Raw genomic sequence first — 22,506 nt, 5'->3', positions numbered from 1 at the left:
ACAACAACAACAACAACAACAACAAAAAAAAACCCACTTTTTTTAATTGGTCAGCATTGAGTTTTTACAAAATTGGGCCTGTGGAATGTGAGGGGAGTGGGTCCGCTCCATCAGATGCTGGCCCTAGGGCCAGTGCAGCATGGAGCCCTGTGACGGGCTACCTTTTCCCTAGTGAGGGCAACAGGGCCTGCACAGGGGGTTGCTCAGAGGGATATGGTCCCTGGGGCCCTACTCCTTGGCGATGGCAAAGGGCTTCTCTACCTCGATCTTGCCACAATCTGCAATGATCACATCTTTCAGGGGCTTGTCCCGACTGTCTGTCTTGGTGCTCTCTACCTTCCGCACCACCTCCTGAAAAAGAAAGGTGGTAACAGTAGGGCAGGATAGTCATGAGGTCTACCAATGGGCAACAGGCCTCAGGAGGGCTGAGACCCATATGGGATCAACAGCATATAAACATGGAGGCACCAAAATTCTACTGAATATATGGCTGGGGTGCCAGGCCAGGGTGGGAAGAATAGATTTGACAATGAGTGGATGCAAGAGTTTTGTTCAGGACCATATTGGGCAAAGGATAAGGAGGAAGAAGGGAGTGGCCAGGAAGCAAGGTACCAAGTAACTCCTCAGGGACATCATGTTCAGCTGTACCCTATACAGTTTAGGGTGGGAGTCTGCACAACCTTGCCTGAGTGATGGAATGGGTGATCCTGCAGTTGAGTAGCTTCTACAAGGCCTCCTGTCTAGGGCCTAGAGGGATTTAGAACGGTGGGGGGATAGAGGTGCTCTTCTTTTTGGTTGAAATGACGAGTCTTTCTATGTTGCCTAGGCTGGCCTCAAACTCTTAGTCTCAGTGATCTTCTCTTCTCAGCCTCCCAAGTAGCTGGGACTATAGTTATGTGCTCCAGCACCCAGCCAGGCTGTTTTATCTTTTTTATTTATTTGTTTATTTAATTATGGGCTCTCCCCATAATTAAATAAACAAATAAATAAATTTGTAATTATGGGAATCCAGGGGTGCGTAACCACCAAGCCACATCCCAAGGCCATTTTTTATGTTTTATTTAGAGACAGGGCCTCGCTAAGTTGCTTAGGACCTCACTAAGTTGCTGAGGCTGGCTTTGAACTCATGATCCTCCTGCCTCAGCCTTCTGAGTAGCTGGAATTATAGGTGTGCACCATGGTGCCTGGCCAGGCTACCTATTTTTGAATGTTCTCTCCAGACATGAGCACTGGTCTGAATCTGCGGTGTTGGGTCGTTTGTGAATAGATAAAATTCATGGAGCCCCTGCCCCAGGGTTTGGGCTGAATCCCTGGTGAGAACTGTCCAGGTTTAGCCCCTGCCTCCAGAACTTACCATGCCCTCTAAAACTTTGCCAAACACTACATGTTTGCCATCTAGCCAGGCGGTCTTGACTGTAGTAATGAAGAACTGGGAGCCGTTGGTGTCTTTACCCGCGTTGGCCATGCTCACCCAGCCAGGCCCATAATGTTTCAGCTTGAAGTTTTCATCGGGGAAGCGCTCACCATAGATGCTCTTTCCTGAGAAAAGAAAAGAAGATGGGGGGATCTGGGTTGGCCTAAACCAGGCAGACCTTTCGGGTGAGGATTTGAGGGGTATAAGCAGTCCTCTGTACCAGTCCAGGCTAGAGAGGTACATAAAGACATAAAAGCTGACCCCTTCCTGTCCTTTAGCCTAGAGCCAAACCGTGCAGACTGAAAGCAAACAAGGCATCAGGACAGGCTGATTTAGTGACCAGCGTACAGTAAGGATTGTTTTAACGTTTTTTTTTTTTTTTTAAAGAGAGAGTGAGAGAGGAGAGAGAGTGAGAGAGAGAAAATTTTTTTTTTAATATTTATTTTTTAGTTCTCGGCGGACACAACATCTTTGTTGGTATGTGGTGCTGAGGATCGAACCCGGGCCGCACGCATGCCAGGCGAGCGCGCTACCGCTTGAGCCACATCCCCAGCCCTGTTTTAACGTTTTTAACTAAGGCACATATTATTAGCTACCCTTGGCTGTAACCTCAGGCCTGCATGGACAGCCTTTGGTGGACAGAACTTTCTAGAAAGACTGTTGTGGCTGACCAACTTGTCTTCCTAAGAATAAAAAAGACAGGAAAGACATAGTTGCAAAGTAGAAACAGGACAGAGATGAGTGTGGAGGGAACCAGGGCAGGCAAAAGATAGGGCTGCCATTTGAGTTCTGCAGAGTAAAGAATTCCTTATCAATGAAATGAGCATAAAATAAAAGATGCTTATGAATTATGAATATGTGTCATGTGTCTGTCCATATGGGGGTTGGGGCCAGGTACATGACAAAGGGACCGGATCCGCAGTCTATATACCACTTCTGAGACCCTAGTTTCAAAGATGGTTCCAGGAGAAACAATGGAACCCTCCTTCTCTCAGTCACTCTTAGAGATTCATACTGTGCATCTACAGGCTCAAGGCCTTGAGAAACCCAGCATTAAAAAAGCCATTTTCCTTGTTTGACCTGATACCTTTTTATAAGTCTCAACCAACTGCAAGATTTCAATTATTGCTGCTACCCAGAAAAATCTCCAAATCTATATCCTTTATCTCCAATCACTTTCCCAAGATACAAGGAATTCCAAACTCAAAGGGGTTAGGTCCAACATCCATCATCATCCTTCTCTCTAGATCACTTATTTTTCGGAAAATTTTCCTGTGCACATTGCTTGATACTGTCTCTATCCCCCCCCCCCCCCCGCATTTACTCATCCTTTTCTTCATCCCTGCAGCCCTCACTGCAATAATAGCCAATGCCTGCAGTGTGGACAGGTTGTGCCAGAAACTGCTCTAAGCATCTGACAGCAAACCACCCCATCAGGCAGGATAACAACTCTGTTTCAAAGATGAAGAAGCTAAGATGCAGAAAGGTTAAAGGAAGCACAGAAGCTGGAATTCAAACCAAGGAGTTTCTGCTCTGACCCACTAGGCTATAATCTGCAAGGGTTCGGTCCCAAGCCACCCTGCTGAGCACAGTTGCGCCAATTCCTCAGCAGTCAGCTAGCTCTTGGCTCTACAGAGTAAATCCTGTCACATCATTTCCCCTCAAATATTTTGTGCATGGGTATTGCTTCCATTCAAGCCTTTAGCAGGTCCCCACTCCTTAGAGCACGAAGCCCAAGTGCCTGGCCATAACACACCTCTCTGCACCCCGATGTATGCTCTAATTCCATTTTTACTACCCCACCTTTGTCAAGCTCCTGCCACAGAACAGGGTGGGACTCAGTCCTCATTCCTACCTCTTCTCTAATCACCTAGGACCCTTGCTCAAATCTTCCCTCATGTTCACAAGGCCATTTCCTGATTACCTTGGCATCCAGTGCCTCCTGTTTATCAATACTTCAATAATGGCTGACCCTCCTGGGCATTCACCACACTCCAGGCACTTAACACTCAGGATCTCACCTAATTCTTCCAGCCCTATGCTCCCCCACTCCCTTTACAGAAGAGGAAACAGGAGCTCCAAGGTGTCATTTGCCTGAGCTCACAAGGTAAAAAGGTGGCAGACATTGGATCAAACATGACCATGTCTGACTCACAAAAACAATTTATATTATTCATCTTTGTGCCCTGTTATCCACTTGCTGCATTGAGTTCCTTCTGTTCTTACTTAAATCTTATGTTGCTATGTAGCTTTCAGAGTTTCTTCTAGAAAGACTATGACAATCAAAGTTGAGGACAGAGTCTGAGTTCTAAAAGCTGTATATGTCCCACTTGGGAATTTTCAGATACAAAAAGGAGCTGATGTCCTGCTGATCTTCGTGTCTTCAGCCCTTTCCCTGCGGTCTGAGGGAACAGCTGGATGGATCCCCAAGCACAGTAAGACCCATGGGTTAGTCCAGGGTATCTGTCTTTCTGTCCTGTGCAAACGGGTAATGCAGAAGTCTCTGGTGGGAAAGCACAAAGGAAAGAACACCTCTCACCCTTGCTGGGGCTTCCAAAGTGGTACATACCTGATCTGGAAATGCTCCCCACAAGTCTTCGTTTTGCTGCCACCTCCTTACCCTACTCCAAAAGTATAGAGGCGTGGTGGGGAGAAAAGTCACCAGGCTACAGGCCTGTATCAGCAGGTATGCACAGGGAAAAGATCCTCTTAGGCCCACCTAACCCCCATCACTCTGTCTCCTTTGTACTGGTCCACTCTGCAGAGGATGCAGCTGTTCTCAATGCAAGTTAAGTGGCCTGCTCCTGGAGCTAGGGAAGGAAGGGACCCTATTTGTCTGGCACAGCCTGACCCTTCTACCTGGGAAACTAAACTTGACAGATCCCTCTTCCCAGAAGACTTGAGGTTACCTCCTGTGCCATCTCCCCTCGTGAAGTCTCCACCCTGGATCATGAAGTCCTTGATCACACGATGGAATTTGCTGTTTTTGTATCCAAATCCTTTCTAAAAAAGGAATGAGAAAGCAAAGAGATGATATGAGACATCATATAGGCAGACATTAAATAAGCCCTGCAAGAACCCAGCCCACAATTCTTGCTCACAGAAGTGGCCCCATTATTGGCCACATTCATCATTCAACATGCTACTGAGTGAGTAGTAACTGCAGGCCAGACCCAGAGTGCACAGACCCAGTAACTTCCAAGACTCCACCTGCCTCTGCCTTTGTACAATTGCCAGACTTGATACAATTCTATTTCAAAGAATGCCTATCCCCTCCTTTCTTCTAACCACAAGATCAGATAAAAGGAAACAGAGACCAAGGAAAAAAGTTATCCACTAGTTGAACTCAAAGTTGAAATACAAACTTCATTAAAGGGGTTGTGCCTTCAAACACTGTGCAGTATTCCAGGATAAAATATTCCTTATTCTTACGATGCAGACACAGCAATAGGAGGACAAAGGATGTAGCTCAGTGGGTAGAGCACTTGCCTACCATATGCCAGGCCCTGGGTTCAATTTCTGGTATTGTAAAAAAAATGAAAACAAAAAACAAACCTCCTATAGCAGGATATGGTGGCACATGCCTGTGACTATCAGCAACTTGGGAGGCTGTGGAAACACAGTTTGAGGACAGCCTGTGCAACCTAATGAGACTGCCCCAGCAATCTCAGAATAAAATTTAAGAGGGCTGGGAATATAACTCCTGTGGCCCACTCCTGGGTTCAATCCCCAGTACTGGGAGAAAAAAAAAAAAAACAAAAAAACTAGGTTCCCATGGCCATAGTCAACTGGCCCTCAGAGAGGGCTACTGCTACAAATGGGCTGCATTCTGCTGCCATTCCTACTGCAAGAATTGACAACTTCTGCACCAGCCACTTACCTCTCCCGTGGCTAAGGCCACAAAATTATCCACTGTTTTTGGAACAGTCTTTCCGAAAAGACCGAAGACCACCCGGCCTACATCTTCATCTCCAATTCGAAGGTCAAAATACACCTAAGAAAAAGAACCATTTTAAATTTAGCCCCTTTAAAGGGCCTTAGTTGGGAAGGGAGGGCCCAAGAAGCTCCTCTGAGGACGGGAGAGGGCAGTCATTTAAAGCAGTGGAGGCAAAACCCTGTGAAGTTCCAAACCCTCTTCTTGAAAAATGTGTTTGTTTGCACGCCCCATGCTCTCCAATCTTTACTCTAAATAAACAATGGGCCCAGATTCTAGATATTCACATAAAAAAGAAGAATGCCACATAAGGGGCTTGCAAGTTTACCATGCAAATTTAAGCTGTGATTTCTCTGTGCTTTGTAACTGGAAGTGGCTAAAATTTTACAAGGAGAAAGGATTCGACGGATTTGATCTTTCACCATTTCTCCAGCACCGCAAGGTTATTTGCAAAAGGGCTGCTCCAGTGGCGGCAGCAGCTGGGCATCCCCGGTTCCAGTTAACTCCCGGGTCAGGGTGGGGTTGGGGATTTGGGGAGGGTCCGGATCATTCTTTGGTCTGGATGGCACAGACGCCATAAGGACAAAGACACTAGAAGCCAAAGGTCGAACTCCCAGGCCTTAAATGCTCCGGGAACCACTGGCCAGCGACGGGATCCCAGGCGGTGGAGCGCAGGCCGCGCCAGGCAGGGCGGGAGAGGCGCGCACGGACCTTGACGGTGACTTTAGGCCCCTTTTTCTTCTCATCCGCCACAGAGGGTCCTGGCAGCAGCAGGAAGAAGACAGAGCCCACGATGAGGGCGGCGGCGAAGAGCACCTTCATGTTCCGCTCCGAGAGGCGCAGCATCCACCGGCAGGAGCGAACGCGGCCCGGGCAGCCAGGGCCGGAAGAGGGTGGGGACGCGGCGGCGTGGGCCGGCGCGGCCACGGAGCGGGGGGGCCCGGGGCTGCTCGCAGCCTCTGAGCCAGGGGCGGGCGCCGCTTCCCCCCTCCGCCTCGGCGCCAGGTAGTAAGTCCCCCGGGGGGCGGGGCCGGCGGGCCGGCGAGGACGCGGGCTTGTGGGTGGCTGCCACGTTATTGCTCCCTCATTGGGTTCCCAGCTCGTCCCCCTAGCTGCTGGAAGGCGGTGGGCGGAAGGTGATGCCGGGAGAGGCGGGGATTGGTCTCCGAAGAGACTACAGGCCCCGGCATGCCGAGCGTGTAGCGGCGGAGTGCAGTGTCCGGAAGACGGTGGCCTGGGCCGGGACGGAGGACACTCACGGTCCGTGTTGGTCGGCAGAGCGTCGGGCGCTACCAAGTTGGTTTTCAATGTGGTAGCTTCCAAAAACCCAGGGCACATTTATTCTCACACTGTCATCTTCTACAGCTTCTACTTGTCTTGTAAAACTTGCTTCAAAACCTACTTCCGTTTTTACTTGGAGTGTGTCACTTTAGTCTGTCATTTTTCTCTTCCTTCTTTAGTTCTGCACTTACTGCTGTATGAGTCAATGCACACTCCACTGTACTCTGGTTCTTAACTTTTCTTTGCATGCTTCCCCCCCTCCAATGTTGTAACGGACTGTATTGCACTGGATACATCGTATTCAGCTTCCTTATTGCTGGTGCTCAAACTGATGGTTGGGGTAGCTTCATATTAGCATTGAGGTGGGAAATATATGCAAAGGCCTGAGAGAGACGTCTTTACTTTTTCAGAGGCCTTCATGAAGGTCACAGTCATTAGATGTGCCCTCTGGAATATTCAAGGTTGTAAAAGAAGCTTGGTGTTGTTCCAATCTACAACATAAGTTGTTTTTAAGTCTTATATACCTAGAAAAATAGAACAGACACGTATCTTTCTAAAATTTGTACCTATGGTATTAACTTTTTAGAAATTCTAGTTTGTCATTATCCAGATTGTAGGCATGGCTCCACTTCCATAAATGAATTATGCAATTTGGCCTGAAGTACTGACTTGATTGAATTATGCATGGCCACCCGAATTCCTTAACTTGTCCTTTCCTTACAACTGATGTCACTGTAGTCAGGTTGTAGAACTTCAAGACTGTTCTCTTTATAAACACAAATGATGTTTGCTATTTCCTTGCACCTCAATCCAGACCACCTCAATCCGGTGGAGGTTGTTCAAGATAAAATTGTTAATACTGACAACGATCTTCCAAATTCACCTTCCCACCCCTGTCTTTGTGTGTGGAATGAAGGTTTGTCTATTTCCCCATTCCTAGGTCTAACCCTACCTATAGCCACTGAGAAAAGGTTTACTAAACCATGTGTTCAAAGTGGTGTCTTGTACATTAGGAGCTAAGGCTAAAGTGGCATAAAAGCAGTCTCTCCCCCACCCCTTTTCAAAAGAAAAAAGAAATCAAGTTGATGGATAAAATGCCCTTACCATGAAGCTTCTCTCATAATTTTATACGTGTTTTCTGCTACTTGCCTACCACTGAAAAAATAAATCGATTAATAGGCAGTTTGTTTGCCATGTATGCATGTTCTTTTACATTGCACAATGGATATCTTCTGTCTAAACACATGTTCCTCATTGGTAGTGCAGAATTCTAAAACTTCCAAAAATTGTTACAGAGTAAAACCTGACTTCTGGGTGTTCTACCATCTGAGAACCATAGGATACAGGAACTTAGCTGAGTAAGAATTTCTTTAAGTTCTAGGAATACTTGTTTTTGAAGTGACTCACAGAGAGGGTAATGTTCAACCCAAGAGAAAGAAGCAAGAATGCCTACGTATCTGGCATTTTTGTTCATGGGAGTACTGAATCACATCAAATTTAGTCCTAGCCTAAGATTCCTAATTAGAAGTGAGCTACAGGTCATTAAAAACAAATCAATGAACCAAACAAACAAGTAAAAGTAGTCAAGAAAGGTAAGACATTTTATTTTACATACAAAAAGGGTGCAAACTGAGTCCTTTCCTCCCCAAACTGGGAAAGAGGTATACTTAAAGATCACATTTGTGTTTTCCATGGTGCCCTAGAAAATGGGCCACTCCGAGATAACATTATCAGGACCCATTTTCTCCAAAGAAGGCTACTTCCTCTGCAGAGGAGTTTTCCCCAATGGTCTACAAATCTCTCGAAGGAACCATTTCAAATACATTTTGAAATTGACATTCATGTTTAAAATACTACAAGTTTCATCTTCAAAGCTGAGCTTTGCAACCAGTGCCAGGATTTATGAAACATTACATACTTAAAAAAAGTAAAAAAAAAACAAGGCATTTAATATTCATACACCTTCACACATCAATTAAAACTCATTTCCTCAGCTGATTTATACATTATCTAGTTAAAAAAAATTGCAATCAACAACCCAACATCTTTTTAAGAGTACAATGGGCAAAGATTGAAGAAACAGACAAATAATAATATAATAAATTAGAGTATGTAATATCTTCAATGGGAATTGCTGAATCAACATTATTTTCCATTGGGGGGAAGTTTATATTTTTGGTTTCATCTCTTATCTTCTCTGCTGTTACTCTTCTGCTTGATAAATGGGGCTCATTCCCAGAGCCAGCTTGCTGAGACACTGATTTTAGAAGCTCACTATGGCTTTACCTCTGAGAATACCCAGGAACACAAGGTTCCCAGCAGCCCGGGTGGTGAGACTTTATGAAAGTGAAATGCATACAGATGAGCGCGCACACACATGCAATCACACACGCCCATTTGTAAATATATTTCCCCCCAAAGAAATGGCTCATCTTTCCTGAAACATTCCTTACAGATTGATAAGCCTTCCAAAAAGCCTTTTGGTGCAAGGGCTGGCCTGGGATTTGGTCTGGAGCTCATGAAGAGAACACTGAAAATGTCTCACCTATCCTGAAAGAGGGGCTTGGGGGCAGTTGGGACAGTGGTCCTCTTGTTCAGGTTACTGGAATGACTGCACTGTACCCCCATTTATTACTGTGAATAATTCTCTGCTCTGAGACCTTGAAGGTGGTAATGGCACTAGCAAGTGACTGTGAATAAGAGAGGAAAAAATGAAACTCTGTCCACACAACTGAGGTTTCTTTGTGACATCAAATTTGGTAATCAAAAAAAAAAAAATGGAGTACATGTTTACTTTTTGCTTTGTATGCTGATCTACAAATACTGGAGTGGATTTCCTGGTTGGTTTTTAAGAAATATGTCAACTATATTACCTATGTTCAGGGACCTACTTACTATTCAGAATACAATGAGAAACCTATTCTTTTGCATTTACTCACCTGCAAAAGGAATCAGGAAAAACATTTTTTAAGATTGCTTACTGGGTCAGACTCTCACGACTGGTGGCTAAAACACTGCTCAAAAACTATATAACCACAGAGGGGCCATAGTTACTTCTTTTTCTTATGCAGAAACACGAACCAACCTTCTCCCCTCAAAAAACAAAACATCCCAACCCAAAGGAATCCCAATTTGATTCCTAACAGCCCATCACAGGAGTTGCTGCTATCAACCTCTACATGGGACTTCCCTAGTCTGCAAAGCCAAGAACCCCAGTGCCTGTCACCCACACGGGCCAATCCAGACAGAGTACCCGTTATCCTGGCTCCCTAAGGGTCTCTGGAATTCATCAGCATATCTTGGGGCAATGATGGCAGTGGCCTAGCAAAGGCAATGCTGGCTACTTGGCCCTGCAAACTCCCAGTCGGAGAAAGTTTAGCCTTAGCATGGCTCTGACACTGGAGACAACAGTGTCAGGGTAACTCAATGAGAATGGAAAACTGGCTTAAATATGAAAATGGAAGGGATGGCTAGGACACAGGAGGCATGTAGGTTTGGGAGAGATGCTTAAGAAGAAATATCAAGTTCTTTTGAGGAGATGCTTTCTAGGATGCCTTTCCTTATTTTTGAGAAACGCAGGCCATGCTTGCTCATGGAGAGGTGGAATGGATTATATCTTTTTCATTGACAAAAAGTTAAGGCGAAGTTCATTAGTAACCACTTTTAGCATACTGTAGATTTCTGGCATTAAAGGCTGTTACTAACACTGAAAAAAGCACTACCAGCATACATTTCCAGTGAACTAAGTTGGAAATTCCTTTAGGGCTGATGGAAACCCCATTTGGCCAATGAGCAGGGACTATTTCTATGTGCTTGGAGTTCACTGAAAATAAACAGGAAACTAACACTTCTGTTAGAAACCTCAGGATCTCTCTGGTCTCCTGCAGCTCACCCATTCCAAAGTAAAATGCAATTTTAATGGAAGGCTAACCTAGGCACCCAATTTATACCTTCCTAGACCCTGTTTACACCATTCAGACCCCAAGAAGAATGTTAATTAAGGTAGTTATGAATGCATGCTGGCTGCTGGGACACTCACTCCCCTTTACATGATTAGCTTGCACAGGAACAAGTCCTGGTCCAGTCACAAGTAGAGCACACTTAGTGGAATCCTGCCTGATTGACTTGATCCACTCAGGCTACAGTGTCTGAGGAGAGCTTGAGAGAACTCCTGGGACTGAACTCAGGGGCACCCAACTACTGAGGTAAACTCCCAGCCTTTTGGAGACAGGGTCTAAGTTGCCCAGGCTGGCCAGGAACCTGTGATCCTCGTGGTTCAGCCTCCCAAGTGGCTGCGATTACAGAAGTGCACCACTGCACCTGGCTGATAACTCTTAATGCGTTTTTATGAACAGATGTTCAATTAGCTTTAAGGGGGAAAAACTGCATCAATCCCAAAAAAAATGGCCTCTGGCATCATAGCTGTGAGTGAAAAGGAGAAAAGTTAAAAACTTCAGAACAAGGGCTTGGGATATAGCTCAGTTGGTAGAGTACTTGCCTTGCATGCATGCATAAGGCCCTGGGTTCAATCCCCAGAACCAGAAAAAAAAAATTTAGAACAAGTGGATTTGGAGGGTGTGGGAGATAGGGAAGGAGTGACTATCCTTTAAGGATCTGGCTGAGACATAAAGCCAAACTGCAGCAACCAGCGGGGCTGAAACTGATGGCCAAATTGCTTCTTAGTTATTCAGTTTTTGTTTTGGTTTGTTTATCTTAGGGAATAATAGAATCGCTCAGGTCTGGGACCACCTTGGAGTGTCATAGCCTTGGAAGGATCACCATTACCCTGCATGCTAAAGGGACCTGGGGTTCTTCAGAAACCAATATCTAAGTGCTTTATGGGGGCTAGAGGGTGAGAACAGTGCATCAGGAAGGACCCCCCCACAACACCCTCCCACCGCCAACTGCTCAGGTTCAACCCCTCAAGAGCTAGCCTATAAAAATTTTTAAGACAAAAAAAACCCACAGACCCAGCTGTAAAGGCAGCCTGCCCTGCAGCCAAGCTGTTTTGTGGAAGTGGGGTGGGGGAGGCACTTTGTGGGATACAGTGTGCCCAGATGCTCCAGGCTTTGCCACTATTTCCCCTGCCCTCCCTTGAGAGGTAAGGCATTTCTATACAGGGGTGAAGAAGTTAAATTTTCTGTATAGGAAGTTAGAGTTGCTCAAATACCAAATGAGAGACTAAATTTTAGTGATGGGCTCCAACCACTAGGTAATGGCAAGGAAGTATACCCCAATATTCAAAATCTTTGTGGGAAATGGGTATAGACACTGCCTCTCCCTGCCACTCTGTTTCATATACAGTAACATTTCTTTTCAAGAAATGAGAGATTACAATCTTTACATAAATTAAGCAGGTTTGAAGCCAGTGAAATGTTTTTCCCTAGCCAAGGTCTAATGGAAGAGGTGAAGCCCAGTAAGTCTGATTCATGTGAATGCTGCTATCTCTGCTCCACATGGGGTACATCAAGGGACTTGTCAGGAAATACCAACTACCAGAATCCCCGCAATTCCAGTCCAAAAAACAGCCCCTACATCTCAAGCCAGGAGGTGAAGATTTCTGTGGTTTGCACCACAAATCACCACACCAAGTCATTCGCCATTATTCTTCACGGTTAGCTCTTTACTCCCAGATCAAGACCACTTTCCCTGATATCACCCTTTCTCTTCTGTCACATTTGGAAAGAGGAGTCATTTGAAAAGCCACTAAACTTGAATGAAAATCTAACATGGGAAGATTAACTTCACACATTAACTTTTCAAACAGAGGATGAGAAACCTAGATGCTTTTTGGTAATAAGTCACGTGACTAGATCATGGTGGGAGGTGGGAGGTAGAGGGTGTACTGGGAATACAAGCTTATATGCTCGACTATCTTATCTGGAAGGAGTCTATATCCCATTGAGAATATAATTTTAGACATTTCATTCAGGCCCCTTTTTCCTGGAATTTTCCAACACCAAACAATCTTACCCTCCTTTTCACTGCATCCCCATGCAGGCTTAGTGCTACTATCCCCATAGTAGCACTAAGCCTGCTACTATGGACCTGCTCAAAAAGAACTTCATGGGCTTGGTTTCTGATAAGGCAGTCCAGACCAAATGCTATAACTCAGCCACTGGGGCAGACAGGACACACTATCATTTGCTTTTCCTGGCCCTATGATGCCACATCCTGAGGCTTCTCTGGCATTTGGAAGGCAGGTTCACTTTTTGTCCAATAGTGGCTATAAAGAGGTGGCTGTTTAATCACTAATCCTGTCACCAAAAAGTTACATGGCTATAATAGGAAGTCCCTGGCAGTGGAGGAAACAGACATTTCAGATATTTTTTTGTTAAGCATCTCCTTCACTGGGATGAGCTGTCTCCTGGTCACGGTCTGACTTGCTGCTCATTCCATCCTGGAGAGCTAGGATTTCAAACTGCAGGCTGATTAGGTAAAGAGGCTCTGGTAGGGACATTCTTCAGCAGCTGAGAAGATGAATAAAATTCAAGTATGTTTTCTTGCCAACCTGAGTATTCACTCAGAATGACACAGAGTTTGGCTTCTCTTCTGGGTGCTGCTGATCAAACTGTTTCCATTGAGAATGTCCTCTGGACCCACATTTTCTCTGAATGGCTTGGCTGGTCCATCCCCCTCAAAACAGAAAAAAAAGTCAAAATCCCCTCAAAAAACAGACACAATATGCATCTGCCATGTTTTCTTTTCTTTCTTTCTTTCTTTCTTTTTTGTTAAAAAAAAAACTAAAACAAAACTAAAAGTGCAATAAAGTCAGTTTTCTTTCCTTTGCTCAGAACAATTTGCATGTCCTGCTACTGCCTGGAGAAAGGAATTTGTTTGTCAAAAAAGCTAAGAACACCAACACATGGGACAGTAGACTGCAGATTTCTCACAGCTTGTGTCCTACAGTGTAACTTCATAGGAGGGAGGGAAGAAGAAACCTGAACCCTAAGGCCAGCTGGTTTGTAGGCTGCTCAGAGGGAGAGGAAGCCATACTGCCAGGCACTCCTGGGAAGTGGAGAAGATCTTCTGGGACCAGGCTGCATCTTCCTGCTACCTTCTTGGCCACACCCCCAGCCTCTTGAGCTCCTATTACAGACACAGCATTTAGCTCACTAGCTTTGATGCTGGAGAGGGTTGAGGGTGGGGCAAGAACCAGAAGTAAAGTAGAAGGGGAGGGAAGAGAATAGTAGTCCTTGAGTTTTTGTGAATGACACCTTCACTGTAAACAATGGGAAGGAGAGTCAACCAGGTAGCCCCAAGGGCAAGCAGTGGAGGAGCAGCAGCTCTGGGACCTGCTCAGAGCCTCAGACAGGCGGAGACAGCAACTGACCCACTGGGCCCTGGCTGCCTGCACTGGCTCCTTCTGGGGCATCTGTTTTCTTCTTTTTGGTTTGGATCTCCACCCTCCCCTACAGGGGAGTCCCTTCCAATGAGAAATGGCAGGAGCTGCAGGTGCAATCGAGTCAAGAGTCCCCAGGGCCTGAGGACTCCTAGGAGGCACTGGTCACTTATGGCGCTGAGCAGTCTTCTTCCTTTTCCTCTTAAAGAAACAGCAGCACCTGGAGCACAAGGAACATTGCAAATCAGTGCTAGTGGTCTGCAGTTTCCAGGAGACCTCTGCCTGCTTCTGCTTCTTGCAGAGTGGGGTTTCCCTCTCTGGTACCCACCACCCACAGGCCGCCCACCATCTACAGTGCGCCTACTGGAGGCAGCAGGCAGTGTCTGCCAGGAAAGCCAAATGAAATAGTTGCTTAATTTCAATCTGCCCAACATAACTATTCAAATGCTACCGGTCAGGCTGGGCTGAAACATGGATTTTTTTGGAAGAAGGGTAATGACAGCGTCTTTCCTAGTCTAAAACTCAACCCACATGCCTCATCTTTATCTAGAACGAGGCTGGGGGTCCTCAAGGCTGCATAAAATTAGCCTGCACTCTCTGCTCCTTGATATTGAGGGAAAATTATTTAATGCAACTCACTAGCTGGTGGGAAAGAAAGCTAAACTAATGCAAATAAATCCCTTAGAATGTATGGAGCTCTGAGAAGGTCTCATATTGCAACCAAGAAAAGGATTCGTGATTCTCTCAACCCCCATTTCTGTCCCCACTAGATGCCTCGCACAAGCAGGAGAAGCCCTGACTTAAACAAAAACTGTGAACCCCTATCTCCTGAGGCCAGCACAGCCCTCTTTTCATTCTGAGGAGACCACTGCCTCAGCCCATGAGCTGATCCTCAGGAGGTTCTCTGGCTGCAGGTTACTCCTTATTTAGCTTCCTGAGACTGCTGCTGCTGTGTCAGATGTAGTTATGAACTAACCCTGTTTAGGGTAGAGGTTGGGGCCTACTCCCTTCATGCCATCTCCTGGGGAACAGGTACACTTCTGGCACTTCCCTAAGCCTCAGTATCCCTTCCTCACTCCAGCCTTGGCTTAAGAAGCATCACTCTTGCTTTGGCAATCCAGAGGGGGGTGATGAGGGCTCTGGCAATGCTAGTGGCAAAAGATATGCTCTCTACAAGGAACTGACACATGGGAAATGAGAATGTGAGGGGCGGAAGGCAGTGGATGAGTAAATGATGCCAAATGATGGAGGGGAGTGAAGTTCGAAGTGTAGCTCAGACTTGCTGGATCCTTGAAAGAAAAGCTTTTCTGAGAAAACTACCTTTAAGTCTCTTGCATAATCCTTCTAGGATAAATGCCAAGAATATAGATAAGGAAATATAGAATTACTTTTCACTTCCCATACCCCTAAATTCTCCACACTAACTAAGATTACCTCTTGTTTTAGTTATATTCTGTGGTATTACAACATCTGATGGAATTATTAACAACTTGGAGGGCCAGGGTTGTGGCTCAGTGGTACAGTGCTTGTCTAGCATGTGTGAGGCACTGGGTTCAATCCTTAGCACCATATAGTAAATAAATAAAAACTTGGGAGACGCAGCAACTCAGGAGGCTGAGGCAGAAGGATCTCAAGTTCAAAGCCAGCCTCAGGAGCTTAGCAAGGCCCTGAGTAACTTAGTGAGACCCTGTCTCAAAATTAAAAAAAAATATAAAGGACTGGGGATGTGGCTCAGGCATTAAGCACATCTAGGTTCAATCGCTGGTACCAAAACCAAAATGAAATAAAACAAACTTGAAGAACGTTCCTTAGAAGGCAGAAATAAATATTTACACAGAAAATGATGTGCTTTAACCATATCTGAATGAATCAAACTTGCAAATTTTGGAAAGGAGAGTTTCCTAACAAATTTTCTTCGAGCATAACAATGACATTTTAAAATACCACTAATGGGACAGTAGAATAAACCATAATTCTCCTATTTTCATATATGAATACATGACCAGTATAACTCTACATCATGTTTAACAACAAGAATGGGATCCTGATTTGAGTAAGTTATACTCCATGTATGTGTAATATGTCAAAAACATTTTAATGTCATGTATAACTAAAAATAACAAATAGCAAAGAGATTTTCCTATGGAAAAAAAGTACCATTAATGGGTGCAAATATAGTTACTAACCAAAGTGTCACACAGATTTGAGAACAGAATAAATTCTTTTAAATATAAATGACCAGCACTTCTGATGGCTTAAGGTAGTCTTCAGTGGAAACCCTGAGGAAGAATTCAAGAAAAAAAAATGGTCTTGTTCTCTCTCTCTCTCTCTCTCTCTCTCTCTCTGTGTGTGTGTGTGTGTGTGTGTGTATGTGTATTAGAGTAAGACCAAGTTGAATGTCCAGCAATATTTAAAGAGGCAAAGTTAATCTCATGGGATCCCTAATATTTCAATAGTCTTACTGATCCTTTTGAACCATGATTTTCACAGGTATTACTAACTTTTTTTAAAAAAACCTTTATTTCATTTATTTATTTGTATGTGGGTGGTGCTGAGGATTGAATCCAGGGCCTCGCACATGCTAGGTGAGCACTCTACTGCTGAACCATAACCCCAGCCCAACTAACTTTTAAGTTAATTTCTATTCTTATTTTCTTTGGAGGATGCTAAAATGATGATTTTGCGTTTTTAAATAAAAGGAGTTGTCAAGAGTGGTGGCGCACACCTAATAATCCCAGCAACTCAGGAAGGTGATACAGGAGGATCCCAAGTTCAAGGCCAGCCTCAGCAACTTAGTGGGACTCTATCTTAAAATAAAAAGGACTGGTGATATAGCTCACTGGTAAAGTGCTCCTGGATTCAGTTCCAAGTATAAAATAAATAAACAAAAATAAAAAATAAATAAAAGGAATCAAAAAATGTTTGAAATACTGGTCCACTTCAAGCTGTACAATGACTTCTCTTTTACCTCCTTCGAGGCAAACCAAACAAATTAATATCTGGTATACCATAACCTGATGTGCAGTGTGCAATCGCTGGAGTGGATAAGTATTGTGAGCCGTCCTTCAGAGGAACTGCAATATTTTAAATTTAGAGCCCTAGATTAATTTTTACTTTTATTACAGTTAAAGCTTCAGCAGTAACACAAGCTATTAACAATTCCACTCAAGAGGAAGTAGGCCCTACATCCTGCTCTTTAATTGTTTGGTTTCTGCAGTAATGACTAGCAACAGGACCCATTAAACTGGGCTAGACTCCAGACTAAGTCCACTGAGTGACTTCATACCAGTGTGTTATTTTCAGAAGAAAATCAGGCCAGGTGATCAATACCTCTGTGTCTTAGGTTCCTTTCCAGTTGGTTCTTTGATTATTTGAATAACAAGATGTTCTTAACATGCTAGAGCAAAAACTGATCTAAGACTCCTGAGGAGCCATCAGGCAATATTCCTGCAGTTCTCTGATTAACTACCCTTTTCATATCACTCTCTTACTGTGTCCTGCTTTCTCTTCAGCTACTCGGCTATGTTCCTCTTCTCTGCCATACCTGCACATTCTTTCTTTCCTCTAAAACTTGGCTTGAGTTCTGCTATGCCCATGAAGTCTTCCTTGACCATTCACAGTGATTTCTTGGCCCCTTCAGCCTTCTAGGAACGATAATGTAAGTGTACTGGAGAATTCCTTGTTATTTCACCTAATATCATGTCTTATCTCTCCAGGCAGACCTTGAGACTCTAACTTAGAGTTCTTAGTACAGGTTTTTTCTTTTTGGTATCAGGGATTGAACCCAGGGGCTGTTTAACCATTAAGCCACATCCCCAGCCCATTTTCATATTTTACTTAGAGACAGGGTCTTGCTGAGTTGCCTGATGCCTTGCTAAGTTGCTGAGGCTGGCTTTGAACTTGCAACCCCCCTGCTTCAACTTCCCAAGCTGCTGGGAGTACAGGTATGCACTACCATGCCCAGCCCAAGTACAAGTTTTGATGAGCACAACAAGACTGCAAGAGTTTTCAACCAGGATCATGTGACTGACATCTCACAGGAAAAATATAGACCACAACAATGTCAGATTACACAGACACATATTCGCAAAACGAATAGGCCAAATGTGTTCTTTGAAACCATAAGAATATAAATCCTACCTCCATAAAACCCAACTGTTATCTTTAATACATTCCCATCCCTAGGAAAGCCCTGTGGGCAATTTGGCCTAGAACAGTTAGGGATCAGAAACCAGTGCCCAACCCAATCACTGAAGAAAATAAAAATGAGGTAGTCAGAGTCCAGCAGGCTGTTATCATGGTGTAGAATGTGGCCCTATGCATGAAGGCAATGTGGGAGAGTTTCAATTCCAGACTGCAATAGACCAGCAAGTTCAGGAGCACCTGGAAGATCACAAGCATTGTCCAGGAAGAGAGCTAGGGGGTTCCCTATCTTGCAGCAAGAATGTTTGTCACCGATAATGAATCCTTTAGGTGTTCCATTTCCATATATACCCCCTGTTGTTGCCAAGAAAGCATTCGAGAAGCCTTCTCTGGGAGTAGAAGTGACAGGCTCCAATATTTCCATCAGCTGAGTCAGCCCTTGGCCTACTATACTCTCATAGGAATAAAGAAAGTGAACAGAAAACAAACAAAATAACCCCCAAAACAACAACAATAAAATGTCCATCTTTCCCTAAGGGGTTCTTTTTTGAGACTCCCACTCTACAGATGGAAGAATTAGCTAAAGAAAAAAGATACTTTTTTTCCAGAGTGGCCAATTTCCAAGTTAGAAATCCAATTGCAGAATATGAAATTATCTGGCAACAACATCAATCCTTGTGGTTGGCAAGGGAACAACTGACACCTGAACAACTGCTATATTAACCTTTTTTTTTCAACCTCAGTCTCTCTCCCTTTAATAATACCTGGCCATATTATTTTGGGAGAAAATTTGCTCTGCCAAAAATAAAAAAAGACAATTTTGGATAATGTGGAATGTTATTTGCAGAGGTGGCAGAGAAAAATGAGGTAGGTTTAAAAAGAAAGAAGGAACAGATTAATTTCTGGGTGTAGGCCTGTCCCACCCCTACTTTGTAGATCTAGTTCCCCAGTCTGGGTGGTTATGGCATAGGAGGCATATGGAAGCCATTTATGTTTCCTAAAGCATTTTGTTTGGCTTTGCCAATCCCAGCCTAGTCTGGTCCGCTCCCCTTGCATGTGGACTAGAGAGAGGGACTCACCACAGGTTGAGCATTTTCAGGCAGCTACAGAGTATGTAAAGAGAAAAACACAGAAAGGAAGAAAGAAAGAAAGATATTAGTCCACAAAGATGAGATGGAAGCGACTCCCTGTGAGCCATGCAAACATGCAGTATGTGTCTGTGTTTAGTTTCTTCCTGTTGAGGTAGGCTGAGTAGACCACTTTGTTTCCACATTAAAGTTGAGGGGGCAGGAGCCTGACAGAAGCATCAAGGTGGGAAGTGGATCTTAGGGGGAAGGCAAAACAGAAAGAATTGGTAGAAGTCCCAGGATAGCCTTTCTTGAGCAACTTTCAGGAAGGTGGCAGGGGAAAAAGCAAATGACCCTGCCTGTAACAACTCAGGCACACCTGAGCTACTTGGTTCTCGCACGAGGTCTTCCTGTACAATGTTGAGCTATCCTCTCCTACACCGAGGGAAAAAGAAGTCCCTCGCTTTCTACAAGCGCAACATGCTTGACCAAAGCAACTAACAGTTAACTCTTGCTCCAGAGAGGGAGAAAAGGTTTAAGAGACACTTACTTTATCTTATCAGATGAACCTGAGGGAGGATGGTCACTGCTGTGGTCATAACCACCAGAGAAGTGCCTAAATCTACTCTTATTAATTCTCAGGAGAAATGAGGTTCAGGTTTATAAGGTCACAGCTGAAGTCTAGATAACTTGAAATGCCTGTGTACTTATATAACAAAAAATCAACTGAAAAGCTGCTTGCCCTCCTCACCCTTCCAACCATACTTAAACAAGGACATGTGTCCTGCAGCTAACAGAAAAAAGAAAGCCAAATGTTCATTTTGCTCACAGAACAAAAACCAAAATCCTATCTTTTCACAGAAAACAAGTTGGATGAGGAACCTAAATTCAAAAGCTTGGAAGTGAAGGTTTCACACAGTCTCCCAATACCCAAGATGAATCAATATAGGCAATAGCGCCCCTTACCCAATAAACAGGCTGCATGAACAAATGGCATCCCAGCTGCGTGCAATGAGGGGTTTTTCAAGACGTCTCATGTTTCTCTAGCTGAGACTTCTTCCCAGGAGAATGATCAAGCAAGTAGACAACATGGCTACCCGGTCCCTGCCCCACCACCCCCAGAGGGCCAAGAATAACAACATATGGCTGGGCCCTGACAGTTCCCTACACAAGATGGATTGGTAGCACATAAAATCATCAGGGAAATAGCAAACAAAATGCCCTATTCCATAAGCTGTTGGAAGACTGGTCAAATACAATGGCTCCTCTTCTGGCTTCTACACCTTTCAGAAGGCCCAAACCTGGAACTGGTGGCAAAGATGCACAGTGGTCTTTGATGTTACATGGGAAGACTTTAAACTCTCTTTATATTCTAGAATTTGGATTTTACCACAACAGAATACACCAAACTGAACTCTATGTGAATGGCCCTCTATCTTACACACAAGACACAAACACCATACTCACATACACAATTACTGTACACGTTTACCAAAATGAAATGAGATGAATGGGTTCAAAAAATAAATCTATATTGGGCATATCATAAGACTAAAGTCCATTTGATCTTTGTATTCAAAGTATAATATTAAATTCAGAGTAGAACTTCTAAAAGCAACAGCCACAAGTGTGAACTAGGAGTGGGGGTAGAGGTGGTTATGGATATGGCTGTGTTTCAAGATCAGACCATGCCTGATGGTTCTTAACCTTGGTTGCACATTAGAACTACATGAACTTTTAAATTTTTTCATGCTCAGGCCAGATTCCAATAAACAAATCAGAATCTCTAGGGCCAGACTCAGGCATCTGTATTTTCTAACATGTCCCAGGTGACTCCAAAGTGCTGCCAGGGTTAAAACCCAGAAGGTAAGAATACCTTAATAGTTATTGAGGAGAATGGAAGAAAAATTGAGTTCCCAAACATGGCCAAAGTTCCTGAGAATAGGAGGTATGTTTCCTTACTAAAAATGGTCTGCTGGCATAACCCTCCCAGAAAAAGGGGAAAGAAGTGGCAAAATGCTGCGTTTGCAACAGAATCAGCAATTATTTCACCTTCCATCCCAGAATTTAAGAGTTTAAACACAGACCATGCAGATAGCACCAAGGGACTGGTGATATGGGCAGAGCAAGACATATACATGCAAGAGAAGCAGAAAAAGGCATGAGGGTAACTGCCTCACCTTCTTGGGATTAGGGTCATTTCCCTTCCTTTCCAAAACACTCACAGGTGCAAACTATTTTTCTTGTCTTTATTTATTTAATCTCTCGAGTCTAGAATCATTTGAGAGCCCTGAAACCCTTTTTCCAGAACTGAACACCCACAGTTGTTGGCCAATAATCAAAAATTTAATGCTGTTCAGCACAGTTCATGGTTTAACAGGTTTTTGTTTTCCCCCCCTCATAGGAAGTATGAAACTCTAGGACTCCCAGAGGCTCATGGCTACTATCTGCTGTAGCCCTTACTATGTAATTCTTATAGTTCATTATATCCTTTGCACCAGGTGGACTAGAAAAATTTGACTATTGTCCCATAAATCACAGCTAAAGAAGGGCAGCAGCAGCCTTAAGGTAGCATGCAAAAAACAAGGGAAGAAAGCTATGGACAGTAGCATGAAGAATCCAAGTCTGAGATGAGCAGTACACAGAGAGGAGGAGACAGAAAAGATTTTCCAATCCATGACTCAAGAACCCCCTTGACATATGAACGTACTTAGCTTCCTCCACTACCTCCACCTCGGCATGAGCTGTGATTGGTGCATTGGAGTGCGCTCCTGTGGGGTCATCAACATTCAGCTCTCCATTGGTTGAGCTAACCACCTGAAAAAGAAAGACAGATTGTGACAAGCACCATGGCAGTATGAACCTCCTGCCAGCACCAGAGGGGTCACTAAGGGAGATTATGTCTCTAATCTTAGGCTAGAGTCAGGCATGTGTCTAGAATGTTTGTTTTCCTGGGTTAACAGGCCAAGTGTCCTAATTCAGGGAAGATTCCAAGACCCATATCATGTGAGAACACTAAATTCAATGATATAATGATAATAATTACTTCTACACTGAGAGCTACTTTGTGTCATGCTCTCCCCTACATTTTATGTGTGTGTGTGTGTGTGTGTGTGTGTGTGTGTAAATTTTGTTTGGTGCTGGGGATCAAAGCCTGATTTCATTGTGCATGTTAGCCAAGCACTCTATCATGAAATATACCCCATCCCATATGTGTATGTAAAATTAATCCTCACAAAAATCCTAGGAAATAGGTAATATTACTTTCTTTTTATAGATGGAAATGCTAAGAAATAACCAAAGGTTAAGTTAGCGTTTGTGGACT

The 22,506-nt window shown here is 44.1% G+C and overlaps 2 protein-coding genes across 5 annotated transcripts in view; both read right to left on the bottom strand.

Annotated features, from left to right (window-relative positions):
- Positions 1-27: 27 nt before the first annotated feature.
- Positions 28-6,436, bottom strand: PPIB (peptidylprolyl isomerase B). The gene is made up of 5 exons (XM_081291700.1): positions 6,060-6,436; positions 5,295-5,408; positions 4,324-4,417; positions 1,355-1,539; positions 28-351 (listed from the first exon to the last, which is right to left on the bottom strand). The coding sequence occupies exons 1-5, from the start codon at positions 6,192-6,194 to the stop codon at positions 229-231; spliced, it is 651 nt and encodes a 216-aa protein (XP_081147826.1). The 5' UTR covers positions 6,195-6,436; the 3' UTR covers positions 28-228.
- A 1,759-nt stretch (positions 6,437-8,195) lies between these two features.
- CSNK1G1 (casein kinase 1 gamma 1) overlaps positions 8,196-22,506 on the bottom strand; it is a 158,690-nt gene continuing 144,379 nt past the window's right edge. For all 4 annotated transcript variants that reach the window (XM_081291274.1, XM_081291273.1, XM_081291272.1 and 1 more), the window contains 2 exons: positions 21,892-21,998; positions 8,196-14,191 (listed from right to left, as the gene is read on the bottom strand). In XM_081291274.1, the coding sequence (XP_081147400.1) occupies positions 14,137-14,191; positions 21,892-21,998 (162 nt within the window). In that variant the 3' untranslated portion in view covers positions 8,196-14,136. The remainder of the gene's footprint in view (positions 14,192-21,891; positions 21,999-22,506) is intronic.

The sequence above is a fragment of the Spermophilus citellus genome (assembly GCF_964194105.1).
Source record: "Spermophilus citellus genome assembly, chromosome: 4".
Lineage (NCBI taxonomy): Eukaryota > Metazoa > Chordata > Mammalia > Rodentia > Sciuridae > Spermophilus > Spermophilus citellus.
Note: the sequence above shows the minus strand (reverse complement) of the source record. Positions and strands in the feature narration are given on the sequence as shown.

Coding starts and splice junctions, on each gene's coding strand:
- PPIB (XM_081291700.1), bottom strand. CDS start 6,194: ATGCTGCGCCTCTCGGAGCGGAACATGAAGGTGCTCTTCGCCGCCGCC. Junction 4,418..5,294: donor TGGCCTTAGCCACGGGAGAG/GTAAGTGGCTGG, acceptor TTCCTTTTTTAG/AAAGGATTTGGATACAAAAA. Junction 352..1,354: donor GCAAAGTTTTAGAGGGCATG/GTAAGTTCTGGA, acceptor TTTCTTTTTCAG/GAGGTGGTGCGGAAGGTAGA.